General features: G+C 44.9%; 1 protein-coding gene across 5 annotated transcripts in view; it reads right to left on the bottom strand.

Annotated features, from left to right (window-relative positions):
• Positions 1-23,864, bottom strand: part of DIS3L2 (DIS3 like 3'-5' exoribonuclease 2) — a 365,245-nt gene that overhangs the window by 70,785 nt on the left and 270,596 nt on the right. For all 5 annotated transcript variants that reach the window (XM_032355174.1, XM_032355177.1, XM_032355175.1 and 2 more), the window contains 2 exons: positions 19,467-19,574; positions 1,024-1,257 (listed from right to left, as the gene is read on the bottom strand). In XM_032355174.1, coding sequence (XP_032211065.1) covers positions 1,024-1,257; positions 19,467-19,574 — 342 coding nt within the window. The remainder of the gene's footprint in view (positions 1-1,023; positions 1,258-19,466; positions 19,575-23,864) is intronic.

Genomic DNA, 23,864 nt, shown 5'->3' with positions numbered 1-23,864 from the left:
TAGGACCAAGAGCAGGAACTATTTGCAATGCTGGCTGAGAAGCATTAGTGACATTTATCACAAAAGCTAGGATGAAATGAAATCTTCAATTACAAAGTTTTAAAACAAAGCATTTTGAGATCCTTCCATGCTGGAAGGCTTGGACAAAGATGTCTCTGTGAGGCTGCCCCCTTGGCGGTGGTCTCCCTCAGCCAATCCTGTTGCTCAACTCATTTTTCAAATGCCTAGAGACTTCCCTCAGCCTATAGTGAGCAGGCAGAGAGAGCAGGTTCTCAGGGGTTTGGGTAAGAAATATGAGAAAAAAAAGCTGCACAATACAGAACACAGGCTCTACTATATAATGTACTGACGACAGGCAAGGAAAGGATTCCTAGGTTTTAAGAGTCGCCGCACACAGAAATGGACATGGAAATGTGACCAAGTTTGAGTGACAGCTACCTAAGTCCCAGGGGGCCACGGGAGCAGCTGTGATATGCAAAAGTAATCAGTACCATTCCGGGCTGCCATGTTCCTCAACAGTCAACATTCCCCAGTCTCCTCAGTTCTCTGCCTCTTTAAATATGAATCCAGAATTTATAAACATATGACTTTTTTTGGAAGACAAGGGATAAAAAGAAATACGTTTTTTAAAAAGCCTCATCATCAGATACTGGTCAGCTGCCTTGTAAACTTCCCTGTTCCTGTCCCCACCTCCATTCAGAGGGATGTGAGGTAGAAAGTGAGGGAAGGCTCAAATGCTGGGTTACGGCCTGGCCAGGAAAGACCAGCTGGGCATGTCGGTCACAGGGCCACCCACACAGACACCGCTCTTTTGCCTTGGCTCATGTCAGTGGGCTTCGTGTGCCTGTGAAGTTTGGAGGGTGAAAAAGTTAGTCCCTGCCTGCCTCAGAGAACACTGTTTCAGTGCCGTGACTGGGGAAGGAAGAAGGGAAGATCCCAAGACTGCCATGTTGAACCTCACTCATGCTGGGTTCAAGCATAAGTCAAATCTGTTGGTTGCACCAAAAAAAAGAAGTGACTGACTTGATCCAGACGCAGCGCGCCGTCCACAAACCGTTGTTTGCGTAACTCCTTTGCGATTCCGTGGAGATTCAAGACAGCCCGGTGCACCTCCTCACTGGTGTGCTCGGGGGAGATGGGGGGCAGCTCCTTCTCGGGGATTTTCTCGTTCGGACTTTCAATCATGCTCTGTGCGTGCTCGTAGCTCAGTTTGGTACAAGAGCGAATGACGGTCCGACCAAACCATTCACCAAGGATCTGCAAAGACAGATTGAGAGGGAATCAGGAGAACTTTTTCCAGACTTTTCTTTCATGCAACCATTCATCTGTACACATTCTACAGAGATCCACCAAGTACCAACGCTGTGCTCAGAATGGTGTTATGTTCTAGCTAGGCACGGAAACCGATCAGATGAGGAAACTCCTGCCCTCAGGGAGTTCAGGCTCTAAGGGCTGGATTTAAGAGGCTGTGGAGGTCGAGAGAAGGTCTCCAAGCACACAGGTGGTACAGACCAGGCCCAGCGCGAGGGAAATCAAGGTGAAGGGCCTGCTGGAGCACCTTTCCATTACTTTGAGTGAGTGGTCATTAACAGCAAAACTGGAAGAAAGATAAGGGATGGGGATAGAAGGCAAAGATGTGACACATGGGCAATCTGAGGACTTGGTAATGGATTGGATGTGGGGTAAGGGAGACAAGGGGGGTCACTGACAGAAACAGAGAACACAGATGAGAGAAGCAGGATGGAGGCAGAAAGAGAAAAGGAATTCCGACTTATTCTATTTGGGCCACTTATGTGAAGACAAAGGTCCAGAACAAGGTGTCTCAACCCCAGCACTATTGAGTGAGCTAATTCTTTGTTGTGCGGCCTAGCCTGTGCATTGTAAAATGTTTGGTGATATTCCTGGGCTCTGCCTGAAAGATGCCAGCAGCTGCTCCCACAACCCCAAGCTGACAACCAAAAATGTCACCAGACATCGCCAAACATCCCTGGGGGGAAACGTGGCCCAGGTGGAGGCACACTGGGCTTGACAGATCCACCCAAATTGAGCAGTGGTGTTTGCTGTCATGGCATTACTGTCGATTCATATTTTATCCTTAACATTTGCCTGTATTTTCTATAATGAGCATTTATTGCTTTTAAAATAAAAATAAAACAAACGTTAAAATATTTTTGGGACTGCTGAGTCTGATGGGCAGGGAGAAGATCCAGATGGTAGGCTATGTAGCAGGCAGCTGGGGTGTGGGCCTGGGGTCTGGGTCAATGACTCATCTACAGGTGGGGAACTGGCAGCCTCGGCAGGAAGGTCCCAGAAAGACAGGAAGGGCAAGGGAAAGTCAAGGCTGCACTCTCTACCACCTCTCCATGTTAGGGGGCAAAAAGAGACTCTGGAGAGTGAAAACAAAAAATGAGAGAGCTCAAAAGGACAGGAGAAAGATCAGGGTGTCCAGAGTTAGCAGAAAGGGATTTAAAGAAAGGAGTCCTCAGAAGCCACAGCAGACATATCCAGAGCACTTGCGAGGGGAAAAGATGCTTCCCCCAGAGCAGCCATTTCAGGCTGCGACCCGATGACATAGTTTTGTTATCCTCACTCTGCAAAGGCAGGAACTGAGACACAGACATGGTAAGGGACCTGTCTGAGGTCATAGGCTGGGGAAAGGCACAGCCAGGAACCGAGCCATGGCCTGAGTCTGAGCTCTTAGCCACCACTAGGGAGAATCAAATGTCACTTGGATGTCAAGGAAGATAAAAACAAAGAAAAATCTTTGCATGTCACATTTGCTTCTTGGTGATCTTTTGGACAGCTTTTTAGGGGTTAGAGCGTGGGGCGTGGGTGGTGGTGGTGGTTACGCAGAGGCAAACTACAATTTCAGGCCCTGTGCTGTGCGTGGATTTGGAGAGGCTGCCACTGTGGCCCCATCCACTTGTCGGGGAAGCCAGATCCTCCTGCCGTCAGCCCGGTGCACACAGTCCTCAGGTGAGGCAAACAGCAGTGGCTCCTCCGTGGGCCACGATGGAATGAAGTTCTGGAAGCTTCGGGTTAAGGATAGGTGCACGGCTGGTGGAGGAAAGGTAATGAGTGTGGATGACTGCTTCTGGGGGGCTGGCGGGACGGAGGATTGTGCTGGGTTTGTGGGGTGAGGGAAGAGGCACCCATTCATGAGAGAGGAAGAGTGGCCTGGAGAGGAGGCAGGAAGGAAAGGGGAGGTGAGGGAGGCAACTCTGGCGGGAGAAGTGGGGAGGGGAAAGCTCCACTCTAGCTCCACTCTATGGGGGAGAAGGCAAAGGATGAGGGGGCTAGGTGGGGCTCAAAGGCATGAAGAAGTAGAAAAGCTCTGAGAGAAATACTGTGGGGAATGGATTCATGGGCAAGGAAAACTAGACGTTCTGAGAGGCAGAAGGGGCTTGGGAGGAGGGAGGTCAGTCTAATCAGCTGCGAGACCTCTCTGCCTGGACTTGCAAACATCCCCTCTGCCTTCTTTTTCATAGGCCAAACCATTCTGTTCACAGCCTCCAAAATATGCTTCCTGAAAAAAAAGCCATCTGAAGGATCCATGGGTATTTCCGGGGTAAAGGAGAAAGCCCAGCCCAGAGGAGCTGTCCACACCACACAGCCTCTATGGAACATGCTGGCTACTACCCTGGAAGGCGAGAGAGACACTGACCCCTAAAATACCCTGACCTTCCCCTGAAGGAAGAACCAGTACTCTTAAAATAGTAGCCGAGAATCCCAGGAAAAGAATGGTAAAAACTGCTCTCCTTTTCCTTTGATTCGGTGCAAAGAGCCTCATTATACATAAGAGTCTTGGATCTGTAATTCGGACTTCAATTTTCTTAGACAACAAAAACCAACCCTTAAACTGCACTTTCTGGATTATTCCAAGAACCACTCCTATCCAAAAATATAAGTGATTCAAATACTGTGCTCATGACTCTTCTGCTGCAGCAAGTAGGTCCTGCATTTGGCTCTCAGGAGATGTCTGCAGTGTGTGCTGAATGCAAGAGAAATGAGAGAGCCAACTCGAGGTATCGTCCAACAGTCCCGGTGGGGAAGTAGTGCACACAGGTCTCCAGAAGAGCCCCTTTCAAGGTCAGCTCATGCTTGTCCTTCTATTACATCCACATTTCCTGAAAACTCCCCACTAATGGAGTTGCTCCAAGCTCCTCTAGAATGACAGGGCCACGACCCATTCATTCTTGTGGTCACAAAGTTTTCCCCTGGAGATTAAGCTTGTTTCCTTTTCTCCACTGCACTCCAAACGCAGTCAACCCTGCTCCTTCTATGTGTCCATTTTGTTTGCGAGTCTGTCTTTAGCATGCTTGGGGAAACTTTCCTTTCCATTCGATGCCACACACCTTATGAGTAGTTCCACCGATTCCCTCAGGTATCCAAGTCATAGGCTATCTGGCCTCCTGGGGTCTGTGTCCTATTTTTCCTGAAGGACGCAGTACACTTCTATGGGTAACCACCACACACAGGTCAGGCAGTCTCCCACCAGCCTGACTGGGCATCTATTTTCAGGTAAACTAGTGGGTCAAGAACTGCTTTAAAAAATCTAAAGAAAGCCCCAGGTCCTCTCCTTTGAAATATTTATGCACCGAATTTTGCCGTAAGTTCCAGAAGGTTCTCAGACACTCTGCCAACCCCAAGCCCATATGTCCTTGCTCTAAACAGAGCTTATTTCTCCCTCAAAGCCCTCTGATTATGGTGCTGAGTGCTGACTAGAAGCCACTTTTCATCCTCATGAGTTTGTAAAATTTATTACCTGTAACTTGGCAAAATCAGAAGTTTACCACTCCTTACCAAAACTTGAGAACAACACACAGAGGCTACACTGTCTCAGTTAGTTTGAGCCAATTTTCCCCTAATGGGCACCTCTGCTCCTTTAGCTTGTTTCCTTATCAGTCGATGACAGGCAGCCTTCTTACCAGCACACACGAACACCACCAAACCAGACTATGGCGCAGATGAGAAGTTTCCTAGAGTGGGCTCATCTTACTTGAGCACCCCTTCCTGCTCACACCTGCATCCTAGAAAAATCTGCACCAGCCTTTTTTCTGAATATACAAACGGCCGAAGAGGAAGCTTTGAAGAGCCATCAGGAACATTCTGGCCCAGGGACAGTAGCCTCAGGCAGCAGAACCTATCCTGCTTTAACACAATGCAGTGATTGTGGGAATCATCCTATGCTCAGATTTAAAACAACTCTGAGGCTGGGGGGGGGCGCGGCTGGCTGGCACAGCCGGTTGAATGTCCAACTCTTGGCTTCAGCACAGATCATTATCTCAGGATGGAGACTGAGCCCTGCTTTGGGCTCCAGGCTCAGTGCCAAGTCTGTCTGAGATTCTCTCCCTCTCCCTCCACCCCCGGCATGCACTCTCTCTCTCCCTCTCAATAAATAAATAAACAAAATCTTAAAAAAGAAAATCCTAGGCCAAGAAAAAGCAGAGAGGCAGCAGAGAAGCAAGGATACCCATCACTGCCTTACATACAAGGGCAGCAAGAAAGTGAAGACCCAAATGGGGGTGGGGCAGGGTTCCCAGGGGCAGCATGCCTTACGGCATGGGAGGAAGGTTCCTCTCTGGATAGAACACCTCATTAATCTCCCATTTGGAAACTGTCTTCACATCAACAGCCCGGTCCATAACCAGCGCCAGTGGCAGGAGACAAAAGGACAAAGAGTTTTTCATGGAAAAGTAAAAAAGCCACGAGGAGCTTCATAAACAAAATCCTTCCGAAAGAAGATCCTGTCCTCCCTCCTCTTCTCCTTTGCTTCATCAGGGGATTTGGGTCACTCCCTTTCTGCAGGCTGCAAGTTTCCCGCATATTCTCTAGGACATGGCTGTCTAAATGTCAGCTTAAATACTGTGCCAAGGGCACTGAGGGCAGATGGCTGGAAGCACCCTGCTGAGGAAGGAGTGCACAACATGTACCTCCAGACCTCCTTTCCCGAACCGGGTAAGCGAGGAAATGGCACAACCCTGGAGGGCATCTGGCCTGCTTGGGCTGTAGGGCACTTTCATACCTACTGCCTTTTAGAATCTCTTCAACACGTCTGATGGAGTGCACCGATCAGCCCATTCCACAGCTGAGAAAATAGGCTGGCAGTCTGAAAAGTCACACAGTCTCCTCATTGGCAGCCAAGACTGGGTCTGTGTCTCACTATGTAAGATTCAAAATTCAGTTTCACATGTGTCACACTGCAGCCGAATACACTGTATTTCAGCTGAGACCGACAGTAAGGTAAAGGAGTCAAAGCGTGCCTCAAATATATACTAACTTTCTCTAATTTACAGATACAGAATTGTGAGGAAATGTATCCTTTGAAAACTGTCCATTTCCATCAACCTATATTTTAAAATTTACTTTGAAAAGAAGGTCAGCGCCTCCCTAAGTCAAAGCTACCAAGGACACTTCTGGAAAGGAACTGGGCTGAAAGAGGAAGGGCTCCAAGACGGCTGGGAGAGGCAGATGCAACCTATCTGTGGTGGAAGGTGCTAGGGACTGCAGTGGGCACAGCCAGCAGGATGGGTGGCTGCTGGCTGAGCAGCAAGTGGGGGTCTCCTCTGCTCATCCTGTCACTTTTTAAAGAATGAAGAAGGCCAGGTTAAGATTACAGAGTAGAGAGTCGATGGAAGCACAGTCCGCAGTACCCTTCATTTAGGCCTGGCCATGTCTTCTCCTCCTGTGTGGAGAGGCTCTGAAGCTGCTCTGGGCCCACCACAGGCCTTTGCCAATGGTGGGGAGGACAGAGCCTGGGCTCAGAGCAGAGGGCTGCGAGTTTGCCAGCTGGTTGTAGTTTATAAGGCAGTTTGTTTATGTGCTAGACTTTTCTGGAAGATTTATTTTATAGAAAACAAGCCTGAGTAAACTGTGTACTCTTCTACTGTCTCAAGCCACCTGCTATCAGCCTAGCCTGCTGACCCTTGACTATAATTGGGTCCCTTCCCATCCTGATCAAGAGACAGCTATCTAGACTTCTAAGCTTAAGAGGAGGGAGACGAGGCAACTTCCTCAAGTGTTTGCCTCGGAAACCTAGGAAATGGCAGGAACATGAGAGGAGCCTGAAGGCCCGGATGTGGTTAGGAGACAAGAATTCCATTCCTATGACAGAGGATGAGGGCACCACGCCTGAGTAGTCCTGGAAAAGTGTTCTCTTTACCTCAGACAGTTGTATGGGGCTTGGGAGGCCTAAGGGCTGTGTGGGAAGGAAGCTAGAGGTGGAAGGAGAGGGAAGAAAGTGTAGGAGAGCAAGGGAGGGAGGCTTCTGAGGACTGGGTTCAGAGAGACCCAGGAAATACAAAATTACAAACTTCTAAAGCCACTGAGGTTCATTTACTCAGCTCTAGCCGTTCAACAAGACCAACCTGGCCCATCTCTTAAACACAGAGGTCCTTTAAAGACACCTACCAAAGCGACCCATTGTATTGTTTACTAACCCAAAGGCCCGAATCTTTAGATTTAATTCAAATACATTATTAATAACATCAAAATGCAGGAGATAAGCTGATTAAAAATAATTCTTAGCTCTTTGCCTGACAGCCTTATAAACTAGAAATGTCTTTTTTGTTTTTGTTTTTGATCTCTTGAAATTATTTTGTTTTGAATCCTTACTTGAGTCTCAAGGATTCCCAGCAAAGTCTGTGCTCATGATTTAGTCTGCTGTTACCCTGAAGTGACCCTTAGGTAAGCCTCTAATTGCCCGGTGCCTTCATTAGCAAACTGGGTCATGAGAGGCCCCGAGAACACAGCAGAGTTTTTCTAAAGGCTCCTTTGGTCTTGGGTTGTTCCTACAGGCCTGACATAAAACAATTCTGCCCCTGCCTCCTCGAAGAACTAAAGATGGATATTCGGGGAACTTTTCTATTATCCTCAGAATCAGCCTTGGAAGCTATTGTCTCTGGGCAATAGCATTGGGAGCTACTGGGGCCGGATTTTCACTGTAGGGTCTGAGGATGAAACATAAAACCCAACAATGTGTTTCTGTGTTGGTAACCAAAGCCCGAGGGGACACGACACCGCACGAGCCCAGGCTCTGCAGGCTTGCTGCGAATGCCACAGTGGCCCAGGATGTGCACACCATTTTCTGTTTCAAGTTTCCCAGGATTCCCACAGGTGGCAACTGGGGAGCAATGGGGGTGAGAGCCTGTGGAGAGGTCCGCATGGGGAAGCAGGTGGTGAGCCTCTTCCAACAACATGAGCCATAGAAAGCCCTCCTCAGCCCCCAGGACACAGCTCAGAACTGCTAAGAAGACTGCTATAGATAAAAAGGCCTCGCCCAGGGGAACCCCAGTTCATTTACGCAGACTGAATAAACAAAGGACTGAAAACAGGTATGCAGTTTACTTTACAAATCATTTTCAAGCACACATGACACTGTGCAGCATGGGGAGGAGATTATAAGATTAAGAGTGGGTTCTGTTTACCAGGATGTTAAGATCTAGGAGGACAACAGATCTGTGCACAAATGGCTCTTAAGGGCAGTCAGGTGCTGCAGGGTGGAGAGACGGGAGAATGGATTCTGAGGGAAGGGAGCACCTTCCCGGACTTCAGCAGGGGTCCCCACTCTTCACTCCCTCCAAGCTGAGAGTGCTAGCGGGGGCGGGGGGTGGGGGAGAAGGGTTCCTCTCCTCCTACTGAGGGCTAATCCCTGACCCAAGGTTTGGGTCAGGGCCTCCCAGTCATTTGTGACCTGGCTCCAAAAATCTGTTCCTTCTTTCCTCATTTTCAACAGCTCCTTTTCTATTCGCCTTCCCCTATAGCCTACAAACATATTCCAATATCTCTTATCTGGTTATTAAAAGGAAAGAGGAAAAAAAAAGTCTCAAAGCAATTCTCATTGGAGAAGAAAAAGAACTCTATAAACGCACCATTAGGAGATAACTACTGTTTCTATTTCGATGCATATTTAATTCCTGTATCTTCAGTACCTTGTGTCATACCCAAACAGAGCAAATATTCAATGAGTCTTTACCAAAGGAATAAAGGAAGGACTAATAACAGAGGAAGCGGCATTTTAGATGGATCTCAGTGGTAAGTAGGATTGGTGCTGGTAGAGATGAGGGGAAGGACATGCTAGGAAGAGGGGAAAGCATATGTAAGGTCTCTGGAATGTGGCAATTTGGGGGCCAAACAAACTCTTCAGTGGCAAGAGTAGAGTCTGAGGGGCTTGGAGGATAGCTGGTAGACAGTCATGAAATGGCAGAAGAGTGGGTAGAGGTCTGTGTACATCACACTCTGGAGACTGGACTTCTGGGGGAAATCCTAGCCCACCACCATGCTGTGAGAGGATGCTGAGCAACAGAGTGATGGGACCAGAGTCACCTTCTGGAAGGTCATCTAACAGCACTGGGGAAATAGAATGGAGAGCCATGAACTGGGTCTCTCAACGTCCCAGGGGAGGATGGCGAGGACTTGAGCAGGGGGCGGCAACTGTAGGAACAGAAGAGAGAGGACTGATTAGAGACACCCGGTGAAGGGAGAAACGTTAGCGCTCAGAACGGATGTGATGGGGCAGGTGTGAAGAAAGCTAGAGACTGAGAGACCAAGTGGCTTAGAGAATGCTGATGCCATTAAAAGATCTAGATAACACAGGCCTTAAGCCCAAGTTGGAATGGGTGCATGTTTTACTGCATGAAGAGAAGGGAAAGGATGAGGGAAGGTGGAGAGGGGCTGTAGCTCTCTGAAGGGGGTTTTCAGCAGATCCAGCAGCTGGTCCCTCTGGTTCCCAGGAAGAGTTGAAAGTCACCTGGGAAAATGGTGGCTCTTGAGGGAAGAGGAGAGCAAGGCACCATGGAAGGCTGGGCCCTCAAATAAAGGTTTGAGACAGTGGTGCTGGTCGTAAATAAAAAGGATTCCTAAGTAGCAGCTTAACTGGCAGATACCATGGTTCTCTCCCACAACGTCCAACATTCCACATGGGTGCATCAGGCAGGGCCTGGACAGATTTTCCTAGAACTACTGGGAATGGGCAGAAACCTGACAGGTGCTCTAACATGGCTGTTTGGGGAGTGTGATTTCTCGATGTGGTCAAGTCATGAAAGTTGGGCTGGGGAGCGGCTGCCTAGGAGAGAGGTCAGTTTTATAAGAAAGGCCAGGTTTTTCCCATGTGAGCAAAGGTGCTCCAGGAAAGGAGAAGAGACTCTAGTCCCAAGATAACTTTGTAGTCCGTGCATTCCTAGCAGAGAAGACAGGGAGAAAATAACGAAAAAAATCCTATTGTAAAGACTTTTTAGATTTTATTCTGAAAGACTGGAGAGTTTCTGAAAAGGAGAGACACGACCTAATGTCTGACTTAGAAGGATCGCTCTGACCACTGTGTAAAGAGGAGATGAAATGGGGCAGCCGAGGTTCGGAGGACAGTTAGAAGGCCGCTGTGGTCCAGGTGGGGGGATAGCAGCTTGGCCCCAGGTGACAGGGCTCAGAGCAGTAAGGAAGGGGGAAAGAGTCTGGAGGCAGTTAGAAGGCAAAGCTGAGGTGATTTATTGGTAGACTGGATGTGAAGGGTGAGAGAAAGACCAAAGTCAATAATGACCTTCTGGATTTTGGCCTGCATCAATGGCTGAAATGAGGTTGCCCTTGATTGAAGTTGAAATAAGCAACTTCTGGAGCACACTCCCACATTCCAGCTGAGCCAGATGGCACATGGCGGGGACGCTGTGGGAGAGGCAAGCCATGGATCGCTACTGTCATTGTGAGACCCTTCCATTATTGTTCTGAACTTTGACCCTGGCATTTCATGGTTCTAAGGTTCAAAGACTCAGTAATCAAGTCCAATTATTGCTTATGATCTCTTCAAAGCATAACATTGGTGTTTTTACAAAGGTGACTTCAAATGAAGATATCTTCTGATGAGTGGGGCACACAGGACACCGTACCTGTTTGCACAGCCTTAGTGCCAAGGGAGACAGAAGTGCTGGAGATCACAAGTTCACACTGGTCTCTCACGGTCAAAGTGGACTTCGTGGTACCAGAGTTGGATCTTATGAAGCACAAGATGTCGCTGGGTTTGTTTTCCCTCATGACAATATAAATTTTGAAATCAGAGAACAATGCTCTCGCCACCAGTATGTGAAAAACGTGCCCAAAAGAGACCCTTCAGCCTGATGATTCACAGACCTGTGCCCCTGGGGCAAATAATACATTATATGTTAATAAAAACAATGAAAAAAACCCAGACCCTTCCCAGTTTATTGACCTAAAAATCTGGGTATTGGCTTAATGAAAGCATAGACAACCAAGATTTTCTAGTGTGGCTCTTTAAAAAAAAAAAAATCTAGTGGGTGTTTGAAGAAAGTTGGAATGGCCTTTCTAGAGCTGGTCATGCCTGCTCCAGAAAGTAAGACGTTCTAGGAGACTAAGGAAAAACGCAAAACTTTCTCCACTTCAACTGCCAGTGAGGCCGGTGGCCATGTAGTAGCAGCAGAAGGCCGCAGGGGGCGCTGCTCTGGCCCCTTCTAAGTCCAAGACATCACCAGTGGAGCAACCGCCACATACAAACCCAGCCTCAGGCTCTGGCTGCTCTCCTCCTCATTTACTCCCGGTTCTTGATGCGGGGCCCCCTTCCTCCTCAATGGCCTCCTCCGGCTCCCTGACCCTCCTGCCTGCTCCCCCTGCCCCCCAGGTTAATGCAGGCTTTCCTTGCTTCTTGCCAGGGTCTTGAACAAGCCCCACCCCCCGGACAGGAGTCTGGCGTCTGACATCTCATTTCATGTATCTTGACTGTAAGAGGTACTCATGCAAAACTACATCTCAGGACAACCAACCCACCGGGCCCACCCACCAGGTGGTCTCTTGGTCGTGCAGGGTATGGCCAGTGGGTCTTGCTCCATGATGGTCCCCAGTCCAAATCCTGCACTTCCTCTTTGGCTTAGTTTGGGGGAGGCTTTGTCTGGTGCCCTTCTGGACCCTGTGCCTACTTCACACCTGCTCTCCAGCCCCTCACATGCCAGAAGTCTTGCTCACCAGACGCTGCCTCCAACAGAAACCTTAAAGACCAATGGAGTTTTCATACTTCGCTTCTTTCGAGTTCTTCTTTTATGACCCTCGTATTTTAGTAGTTCATTAGATCAGGCAGCTTTTTATTTCTTGGGTTTGAGGCTGGCAGGCATAATTAAGATTCAAAGTTCTTTTCTGTTGACTCAAGTCAGTTTTCTTCTATGGGCTTTTATTTTCTATTTCAACTTTTGCAAAAATAAGCATTTATAAAAATATAAAATACATGTTTTCAAAAAACATTAGAAAATACAAAAAAGTAGAGAAAATTACTCATACTCTTTCTACCCAAATACAACCACTATTGGCTTTCTATTTTATTTCCTTCTGATCTTTTTCCATTCATTTTTTCCCCCCCATGCATGGGTCCCACCTCCACCAAAATATGATTGCTGGCATACTGTCTTCACAGTTCTTCTTTGTATCTCAGATCATATTTACTTCTTTACTTTTTAAAAGGAACTTATAGGGGTGCCTGTGTGGCTCAGTGGGTTAAAGCCTCTGCCTTCAGCTCAGGTCATGATCCCAGGGTCCTGGGATCGGGCCCCACATTGGGCTCTCTGCTCAGCGGGGAGCCTACTTCCCCTTCTATCTCTGCCTGCCTCTCGGCCTACTTGTGATCTCTCTCTGTCAAAATAAATAAAATTAAATAAATAAATAAATAAATAAATAAATAAAATTTTTTAAAAAAGGAAATCAGATATTTAGGGGTCATAAAAACCAAACGTAACGTGTGTGCCTTGTTTTGCTTCCACTTGTGACAAATCAGTTGGAGACAATCAGGGAAATGTAATTATGGACTGGGTTGTGGATAACACCAAGGCATCGGAATTAATTGTTAGGGGTGCTAGCATTATTGTTATGCAAGAAAATGTCCAAATTTTTAAGTCGCGTATCAAAATATGAGTGAAATGACATTATGTCTCCGGCTTGTTTTAAAATACTTTAGAAAGAAAGAAGGGGGTGGGGGGGAGATTGCCAGTAGTGAATCTGGGAGATAGGGATGGTGGGCTTATGTGCTATTTTCTTCACTTTTACGCATTTCTGAAATTTTTCAAAGTAAAAATTGAAAAGTTAAAGTAGCCATAGTTCAAGCAGACAAACAGTGTTAAAGTCTAGTTATGAAAACCAGCAGCCCTCTGTCCCTTTCCTTGCCAAGGGTAACCTCTTTCACCTTTGCAGGTGGTTATGTTGCTGGCTACTTCCATCTTTCTACCTAGCCTGCTTGATGACTACTTGGTTTTTCAATTTTAGGCATTATTGAAAACCCTTCACTATAGAAGAAGAGAATTTATTTTTCTTTCCACATGCACTCCCTTCCCCCAACCAACCCACATAACCGTTCCAGGCCCTCATCTTCCCGATGACGACATCATCACTACCAGAATGAAGTATTATGGCTATGTACATATTAAGAGTGGTGTTTCTTCCTACACCACCTTTTTATTTTCACTAGAATTAATAATTATCTCATCTTCATTTGCTTGATTTTTCTTTGTACTGTGTACATGAATCCACCCGACATGGGGCTCGAACCCAGGACCTTGGGGTCGTGACCTGAGCCGAATGCAGATACTTAATGACTGAGCCACCCAGATGCCCCTAAAACAGTGGTTCTTAAAGTATGGTCCGTGGCCTCCTGGAGGGTCCCTGAGACCCCTCCAGGGGCCTATGAGGTCAATGCTGTTTTCATAATAATACTAAGGCACTCTTTGTCCTTTTCCACATGTTGACATTTACCCTCGCAGAACAAAAGCACTTTATGGGGTAAAGTTCGACCGCCTTGGCAGGAATCAGGCAACAGCAAAACCACATCAGGGGCCGGGGTACCCTCTACCACCTCACCCACAGCAACAAAGAAGCTACCTCGCTACAGAATGTTCTTGATGATGCAGTACACGTTTTTAGTTTTATTATGCCTCAATCCTTGAGTCCTTGTCTCCTTATGCTGCTTGCTCAAATAGTATGGTCGTCTTGAGAAAAGGTGTTTCTGTAACTTTGAGCGGTAAGCTAAACTGATTGCTTTTTTTTTTTTTTTTTTACAGAACACCATTTTACCTTAAGGAACAAATATCACTCTAGCTGTGGTTCTTTGGCACTTCCAGGAAAACAACTGCATTATTTATTGCCCATGATAAAATTTGAGCTTTTGCAAATATTAGAATTTTGGAAACCTTGTATCCAACACATGAATGCATGTTTCCTAATACTTAAAATCTTATCTAAATCAGCAGAGGCACTAACCAAGGTGATATTTTGAGATCATATAATGAATATGTTCACATTTAAGAGATCAGCATAATGAGCCAGTGTTTTCTAAATGAAGTAAACTTTCTAAGTACATGATAAAAAAAAATCTCCGTATGGGTAAAAGATCCATTTAAAGTATAAAACAGATTTTACTGTAACCCAGTTAAAAAAAAAAAACTCCACTGATATTGTATTAATCTAAGGGGGTGGCCCTCACAGCATACCCTAGTGAGGGGGGCTTAAACGACATTGATTTCTCACAGTTCCAGAGGCTGGGAAGGCCAGTGTGGTACCTGGTGAGAGAGGCTCTCTTCCTGGCCTGCAGGCATCACCTTCTCACTGTGTCCTCACAGGTCTCTTCTTATAAAGACATTAATTCTATCAGATCAAGGCCCCACCCTTATGAACTCATTTAACCTTAAGTATCTCCCTATAGGCTATATCTCCAAATATACATTGTGGGCCTCAGGGCTTTAACATACAAGTTTTGGGGGTACAGAATTTAGTCTGTAGCACATACAGTTTCAGATTCTAAGACTGGAATTAATTTTTAAGGAACTGCCGAATTCTGGTGTAGTACAAGGACAAATATCCACAATTATCTGAAAAAGCGATTAAAATACACCTTTCTTTCCTAACGACCTGTCTGAAGCTGGATTTTCTTCACAAATGTAATTCAACCAAAATAACTTATTCTAACAGTTTGAATATAGAAGCATATATGAGAATCTCATTTAATGTCTTTAGTACAGATGTGAAAAAGATTTACAAAAATATAAAGCCAGCTTCTCTTCTAAATTTTAGAAAATGTAGTTATTTTTCATAAAGTGGTATTTATTTTAACATAATGGATTGGGCTTAGTATTATTACCTTAATTTAAATAGGTAAATGCTTAAAGTTTTTATTGGTTTTAATTTCTAATAAGGTAAACAGTGGTAATTCACATGAACAGAAGCATTCTGAGGTCATCAAAGACTTTTTTTAGTGTAACAAGTCCTGGGACTAGGAAGTTCTATAACTGGGGTGCCTGGGTGGCTCAGCCGGTTAAAGCCTCTGCCTTCGGCTCAGGTCATGATCCCAGGGTCCTGGGATAGAGCCCCGTATTGGGCTCTCTGCTTGGCAGGGAGCCTGCTTCCTCCCCTCTCTGTCTGCCTCTCTGCCTACTTGTGATCTCTCTCTCTGTCAAATAAATAAATAAAATCTTAAAAAAAAAAAAAAAGAAAGTTCTATAACTGCTGGTCTAAATCATTTCTCAAGAAATTCAGACACATAGCCCTTTTAACCATTTCATTTTCTTTTCTTTTTTTTTTTTTTTAAAAGATTTTATTCATTTATTTGACACACAGAGAGCCAGAAAGCACAAGTGGGGGGAATGGCAGAGGGAGAAGGAGAAGCAGGCTCCCTGCTGAGCAGGGAGGTAAATGTGTGGGACTCGATCCCAGGACCCTGGGATCATGACCTGAGCTGAAGGCAGACACTTAACCGACTGAGCCACCCAGGCGCCCCTAACCATTTCATTTTCTTAAAGACAGCTCTCTTAGAGCCTTCGGGCCTGCTACAGTCTGGACTGACTATCTTCTATACCTCCCTAGGACCAGTGCCCTAAGGGCTTCCTTCACCATCATCTACAGGTGTCAGCCAATCATGGTCCAGGGGTCAAATCCCACCTGCCACCTACTTCTCTTTTTAACTTAAATTCAATCTAAGGAGCATACAGTGTATTATTAGTTTTAGAGGTAGAATCTAGTGATTCATCAGTTGCACAGAACACCCAATGCTCATTCCATCACATGTCCTTCTTAATGCCCATCATGCAGTGATAGCCATCTATTTTTTTTTTAAAGATTTTATTTATTTATCAGAGAGAGAGAGGGGGAGAGAGCGAGCACAGGCAGACAGAACGGCAGGAAGAGGCAGAGGGAGAAGCAGGCTCCCCACTGAGCAAGGAGCCCGATGTGGGACTCGATCCCAGGACGCCGGGATCATGACCTGAGCTGAAGGCAGCTGCTTAACCAACTGAGCCACCCAGGCGCCCCGATAGCCATCTGTTTTTAAGGAAAGTTTCACTAGACCACAGTCATGCTCTTTCATTTACGTATTGTCTGCTTTTGCACCACAGCAGCAGAACTGAGTAGTTGTGACAGAGACCGAATGGCCTAAAAGCTAAAAAAAAGAAAAAAAAAAGGTACTATTTTTATTTTTTACAGGAAAAGTTTGTCCTTTTCAGAGAAAATTTCCCAATCTGTGATCTAGGTGATTCTTTCACTGCTTTCTTGGGTTGGTTTATTTGCTCCCGGAATCCAATCCCAGGTCTTCCTCCTTCTGACTTACTCTTTCACTCTGGTAAAGCCCATCTTCTGGTAGCTTCTGAGAAAGGGTATATGAGAGATACATTTTGTTTTTTTTTTTTGAGGCCTTGCACGTCTGAAATGTCTCTTCCTACTCACACATTTTATTCAGAACTTATCAGGGTACAGGGTTTTAGCACAAAAATCAGTCTTTTGGAAACCAGGAAGCTTTGTTTCAATTGCCATCTAGCGACTAGGCTTATAATACAAAAACAGTCTGAAGGTATTCTGAGTCCTGATAATACTGTATGTGACTTTTCTTTTTTCCTTCTTAGAAGCCAAGAGGATCTTTCCTTTGTCCTTGATGCTCTGAAATTTTATGATGCTGTGGCCTGGAGACGACGTGTATCCAAACACAGTGCTGGGGCACTGGGTGCTTTCACTCTGGAAAGTCACATCCCTCTGGTAAAGGGACAGTTCCTGAATTATTTTATTGATCATTTCTTCCCCCTCTATTTTGACTGTTCCCTATTTCTGGAATGTTCACTGAACAGATACTGGCTATCCTGGACGAGTTCTCTAATTTTCTTACCTATTCTATCTCTTTCTGGGGCAGTTCCTCAACTCCGTCTTCCAACTAGAGTCTTGAATCTTCATTTCTTCTATCATGTTTTAAATTTTCATGAGCTCTTTCTTCCTGCACCAACTCATTTCTTTTGTAAAGTATCTAGAGGTTATGACATCATTTCTTTGTTTTTTTTTTTTTTTTTTTTTTTTTATTTGACAAAGAGAGATCATAAGTAGGCAGAGAGGCAGGCAGAGAGAGAGAGAGGGAAGCAGGCTCCCTGCTGAGCAGAGAGCCCAATTCGGGACTCGATCCCAGGACCCCAAGATCACGACCTGAGCCAAAGGCAGGGGCTTAAACCACTGAGCCACCCAGGTGCCCCCATGACATTATTTCTTTAAAAAATTCTCATGGGCTATAAGTGATAGTTTCTTTTCCCCTGTAGAGTCTGTTTTGCCCTAGTTGCTTTTTTCTGTTTGTTTACTTTGGTTTTTTTATTTCATGGAAGAGCTCTGGTCTTGGTTGTCTCTCTCTCTCTTGTTAAGTAATCTCTACACCCAGTGTGGGGCTTGAACTCATGACCCAAGATCAAGTGTTGCCCATTCCACCAACTGAGCCAGCCAGGTGCTCCTTGGTTGTCTCTTCACATGTGAGAATGAAATACTGAAGTGCTGATTTTTAGTGAAATCCTAAAAAGTGCTGCTTGTGTTGGTAGAGCTTTCTGCCTCTAGGCTTTTTCTGCAGGGAGACACAGCTGGGCTGCAGGTGAGGAAGCCCCCCGCCCCCCAGTTTCTTATCTCTAAATCTTCATCATATTCAGACTCCTCAAACAGGGAAAAAAAAAAAAGTTTCTTATCTCCTGACTCAAGGGTATAAGGCTTGAGGACCAGAATTCTGGGCTTGGCTGGAAAAGAAAGCTAAGATTTTAAACATTCAGGATTCTAGCACTCACTCGACCTCTCCCAAGGGACCATGGCCATCAGGTGTGCTTGGTGTCCTCTAGTTTAGACATCCTTTGCTTTATCCCATCCAGAGGATACATTTCTGGTCTTCTTCCCACTTATGGCAGGGGCGATCTTTCTAAACAAATTTTCAAGCAGTACGGTCAGTTTCCTCTTCACCCACCTCTCCTCTACTTTGTGGAGTTATGTGGTGCCATCGATTTCTGAATTTCTTTAGGGTTCTGCTATGTCAAGTCGGGTTGTTTCTTGGCCTTCTCCATCGTTGGCTCAGGATTCAGCTTTCTCGGGACTGCTAAGTCAGTTACCACTCATCCCTCTGCTTCCAGCTTCCAAAATTTTGTTGCTGTTGTCTGCTCTCCCATTCTCTTTGTCCTTGTGGGTTTATGTCTTAAAAAAAAAAATCTCTTCACTGTTGTTTTAGTGAGGTTTTGGGAGGGAATGAAAGTGAATGTGGGTATTTGATCCTCCATCTTTATTTGGAACGTCTTCATAATTCAATATCTTCTTTTTACTTCCACTTAATATCACAGCATAAACATTTCCTATGCTCCCACGAGGTCTCTGTCACAGCTTTACTAACTGTGTCACATTCCACTGAATGTCACATCTTACTTCATTGTTGCTTTTTTTTTTTTTTTTTTGGATGTTTAGGGTTGTTTCTGTTTGTGGGGGAGGAGACTGGTTTTCTTTTTTTTTTTTTTTTTCCTGGAGCTATCTTCCATTTATCTGCCTTACTTCTACCCTATCTTCAGGGAATGCCTGCTGACATTCTTCTCCTTTCTGTTCTTGATCCATGGTTTCATCACCACTGGCCTTGATGATAGCATTACCGCGGGTCAATTTAATTCATCTTTTTTTTTTTTTTTAAAATTCATCTTCAAACTACTGGGTCACCCGTACTACACTGCAGCACTCACCTTCCTACAATGGCACCTTTCTCAGGACACTTCAGAGGGATGCTAACATTCAGAATTCATCTGTGACTGGCATTTGAGGCTCCTAATAGTTTGATTTCACCCCACCTATCCAAACTCACAACCCTTTCCCCAAATGTCCTCTCGGAATGTTCCCCCTTTCACAGCCAAGCCACATTTGCCTTCATGTCCATATTATCTCCTGCCCTAAGCCTCCCCACTTGACCTTGCTGACAGAATTTCTTCCCTCCCCTGAGAAAAGATAAAAAACAAGTAACTTGTTTCTAATTGCTTAGGGTCAGTCTGGCCTTCTAAGTGGACTGATGGCTCTTCGGGGGCAGGGGGTTCTTTTCAGTTCTCCCCTGTGTCGGCTACAGTGGTCCCTACAGTGCCCTCATCCTCCCACCACGGGGTTCCAGCTCTGCCTCAGGCACCCAGGGGATGATTAACAGGGACTCACTGAACGAAATGGTCACGTGTGTAAGTTGTTACCTTGCCCTCCGGGGTTAGTGTCCAGATCACGGAGAAGGTCAGCTTGTCAGTCATGGGATGGAGGCTGCACAGCTCCTCGCACAGCAGCCTGGGAAGCATGGGGATGACCTGCAAACAGAGAACAGGCCCGTGAGCGCTTTCCTGCAATTTTACCACAGGCTTAGAGCAGCCCCGAGGGCAGAGTTTTGGTGAACACCTTGAGCTTCCAGAACAAGCTCAAGATGGAGGAAGCTTCTCCCACCAAAGACCAGACCATCTGGTACTTTTTCCACGAGCCTCTAGAGAAGTGGGAACGTCAACTGGAAAGGTGAGAAGAATTGGTAACAGGGAAAAAGTAGGTACATTACAGCGATGAAAAACGACTTTTTACTAAAAAAAAGTCTATATACTAAAACCGAAGCTCTAGAGTCGAATGACTTGTACTTTTGGGTGCAACTGTTCCAGTTGAACTATATACTTAAGAGCCCACTGTCTTATATTTAAGTCTTTAATTCGAGCTAATTTGTGTGTGGTGGTGTAAGACGGGAGTTTAGTTTCATTCTTTGCATGTAGCTGTCAGTTTTCCCAATGACATTTATTGAAGAAACCATCGAAGATTAGTTGACCATATATACATGGGAGTCATTTCAAGCTGTGTATTCTGTTCTGTTGGTCTGTGTGTCTGTTTTCATGTTAGTACCATACTGCTTTGATTATTATAGCTTTGTAATGTAGTTTGAAATCAGAAGTGTGGTGCCTCCAGTTTTGTCTTTGGTCTCAAGATAGCTTTAGCTGGTCAGGGCTAACTTTTGCAGTTCTGTATGAATTTTAGGATAGCTTTTTCTATTTTTGTGAAAAATGCTACTGGAATTTTGATAGAGATTACATTGAATCTGGAGCTAACTTTGGGTAGTATGGGCATTTTAACCACTTTAATTCTTGCAATCCAAGAACACTGGGTGTCTATCTTCATACTTATTTGTGCCTTTGTCCATTTCTTTCATCAATGTCTTATAGTTTTCAGTGTACGGGTCTTTCACCCCCTTGGTTAAATGTATTTCTAAAAATTTTATTGTTTGGGGTACTATTAAAAGTGGGATTGGTTTCTTAGTTTCAAAATCATCTCACATCTGTTACAATGTCTATTACCAAAAAGATAGGAAATAATAAGGATGTGGAGAAAAGAGAACACTTGGACATTGTTGGGGGGACTGTAAATCGGTGTAGCCATAATGGAAAATAGTATAGCAGTCCCTCAAAAAATGAAAAATAGAACTACTGTTTGACCCAGCAATCCCATTTCTGGGTATATATATTCCAAGGAAATGGAATCAGTACTTTGAAGGCATATCTGTGCTCTCATGTTCCCTGTAACATTACCCATCAGAGCAAGACATGGAAACAACCTACAGATCTGTCGGCAGATGAATGGATAAAGAAAATGTATATATACTCATATATACTATGGAATATGATCATCCATAAAAAAGAAGGAAATTCTGCCCTTTGTGAAAACAGGGATGAACATAGGAGGGCATTACACTAAGTGAAATAAGCCAGACACAGGAACTCAAATGCTGCACGGTATCACTTACATGGCAGTGGCCGGGGGAGGAAAAATGGGGAGATGGAGGTCAAATGGCACATAGTTTCAGTTATAAGATGAATCAGTCCTGAGAATCTCAGGTATAGCACAGTGACGGCAGCTAATAATGGGGGTTGCACACGTGAAATCTGCTGACAGTAAATCTTAAGCACTCTCACCATGCACAAACAGAAGAGCTAACTGTGTGAGGTGATGGATGTGTTGTTCACTATCTTCCTGTTGGCAATCATTTCACAATATACATGTGTCTCAAATCATCATATTGTACACCTGCAATATATACAATTACATTTTGTCAATGATCTGTCAATAAAGTTGGGACAGATAAAAAAAAACCAAGGGGCGAATGTAAACTCACGATGGCATTTTACTGTGGTAAAATTACAGCTTCAACACTTTAGTGATTGAAAATATCACAACCGACCAAATTGCTTGTTGGAACATTAACAGGCTACTCCAATAAAATATCACACGTTTCCTAGAGGAACACTGTGGTCAACTAGTCACTCATACTGCAGTTTTTTGTTTTTTGTTTTTTTTTCTTTTTAAAGATCTTATTTATTTGAGGGGTGCCTGGTTGGCTCAGTGGGTTAAAGCCTCTGCCTTTGGCTCAGGTCATGATCCCAGTGTCCTGCGATCAAGCCCCGCATCAGACTCTCTGCTCCACAGAAAGCCTGCTTCCTCCTCTCTCTCTCTCTGCCTGCCTCTCTGCCTACTTGTGATCTCTGTCTGTCAAATAAATAAATAAAATATTTTAAAAAAAAAGATCTTATTTATTTGACAGGGAGAAACACAGAGAAAGAGGGAACACAAGCAGGGGGAGTGGGAGAGGGAGAAGCAGGCTTCCCGCTGAGCAGGGAGCCTGATGTGGGGCTCGAACCCAGAACCTTGGGACCATGACCTAAGCCAAAGGCAGATGCTTAATCACTGAGCCACCTAGGCAACCCCATACTGCAGTTTTTTAAACCTAAATTATTTCTTCCCCTTACTGATCTTTCTAGTCCCTAATACACTGATCCAGTGATATACCTTCTTTCATTAAAAAAAAAAAAATTCTCTCCAACTTACTTTCAAATGATGACTTCAAAGCTATCCCAGAATGCTATCTATTTTCCCTGAAGTTCCTGAGATGAAGACCGTGTATCTCCCTGCATGTCCTGAAGACACCTCAGACTCACTCTTCCCTTTAAATCTATTCCTTCTTCCACTCTTCTTGATTAACAGTATTATCATTCACCCCGTCCCCAAACTAGAAACAGCCACAAATAGCCCTTTACTCAACACACTGGCTGTGGACTCCTCGACTTGCAGTATCCAGTACAGGTAACGCAGCTCACGCTTGACCCTGCCTTAAGTAACTGAGAGACAGTAGGCAAGAGAGAGAACTCAGTACTGGTTGAGGTAAAGTTATCCAGTTATTTGTCAGCAAAAGCAAAATAAATCCTAGTGTTTTCTTATTCTGAGTAAGAACTTCTAGTGGTTTCTTACTCTGTGTAAACGGTACCTGTACCATTTCAATACAGTAAGATTTCACATGGAAAAGTAACTTCTAGAACTCACAGCCCAAAGCAGTAACAAATAATTAGTAACTGTATGGCATTACTTGGCATTATTCTGAAGGATGTGGGATTTCTTCCTAGCACCTGTGTAAAATCCAATGACCACCTGAAAACTTTGGCTAACAGCTTTTATAGCATGAGCACTTTTGACATTTTTTTCTTACCATTGCTTTGGGACCATCTGTTCAGATGATAATACATCTTCTTCAACTTATATAATAATGAGTGTTGAAGTATGAGCTATGTATTTAATATTGTCTTATAAGTATCAAGTGTTTTACCAAATAACAGGTATGGATTGAATTGTCTCTCCTCCTCCCAAATGTCTTTGGGGGGAGTCTTAACTCTCACTGTCATTGCATTGGAGGCAGGGTCTTTAGGAGGTAGTTAAGAGTTAAATGAGGTCATAAGGATGGGGCTCTGATCCGAAAGAGAGAGGTAACTCCCCTCTCCCTGTCCTGCACAGACACAGAAAAAATGGCTAGGTGAGGACATGGGAAGAAAGTCCTCACTAGGAACCGAAATGGCTGGGACCTTCATCTAGGACCTCTATCCTCTAGAACTGTGGAAAAAATAAGTGTTGTTGTTGACGCTGCCCACTGTCTAGCATACTCTGTGACAGCCCAAGCTAAGACAGACTAAATCAAATCTGTGGGGTATGCATTCTTGGATTCTTCTCTGGGCTGCATTAGCTGATAATTATCCCAATTATATTTTGGTAGTAGGCTACTCACCCTGCATGCTTGTAGCCCAGAACTTCATACCTCTTTACATCTAGCTGGAGTTTCTTCCAAGAGTTCAAGGAACTATCTTATTGTGAGTCACAAAGCTGAGTGTATGGGAATGTAATAGAACTCCTGGCTTCGTGTTTAAGTGTTTGGCAAAAGAAAGTTGCTGCAACTAAATGCAGTGTGGTTTCCTGAACTGAATCCTGAAAGAGGACATTAGTGGAAAAGCTGGTGAAATCCAAATAAGGTATAGATTGTAGTTAATGGTTACGTTCCTATATCAGCTTCTTATTTAAGACAAATGTCCTAGGTGCTGTAAGATGTTAACACTGAGGGAACTGGGTGTAGGGTATTGGGACCTCTTTGTACTGTCTTCGCAACTTTTCTGTTAAGTCTAAAATTATTCCAAAACAAAAGAGCTTATTTAAAAGAAAACCACTGGGGCGCCTGGGTGGCTCAGTGGGTTAAAGCCTCTGCCTTTGGCCTAGGTCATGATCTCAGGGTCTTGGGATCAAGCCCCGCATCG

This window comes from Mustela erminea, chromosome 8 (assembly GCF_009829155.1).
Source record: "Mustela erminea isolate mMusErm1 chromosome 8, mMusErm1.Pri, whole genome shotgun sequence".
NCBI lineage: Eukaryota > Metazoa > Chordata > Mammalia > Carnivora > Mustelidae > Mustela > Mustela erminea.
This window is presented reverse-complemented; position numbering and strand designations above follow the sequence as displayed.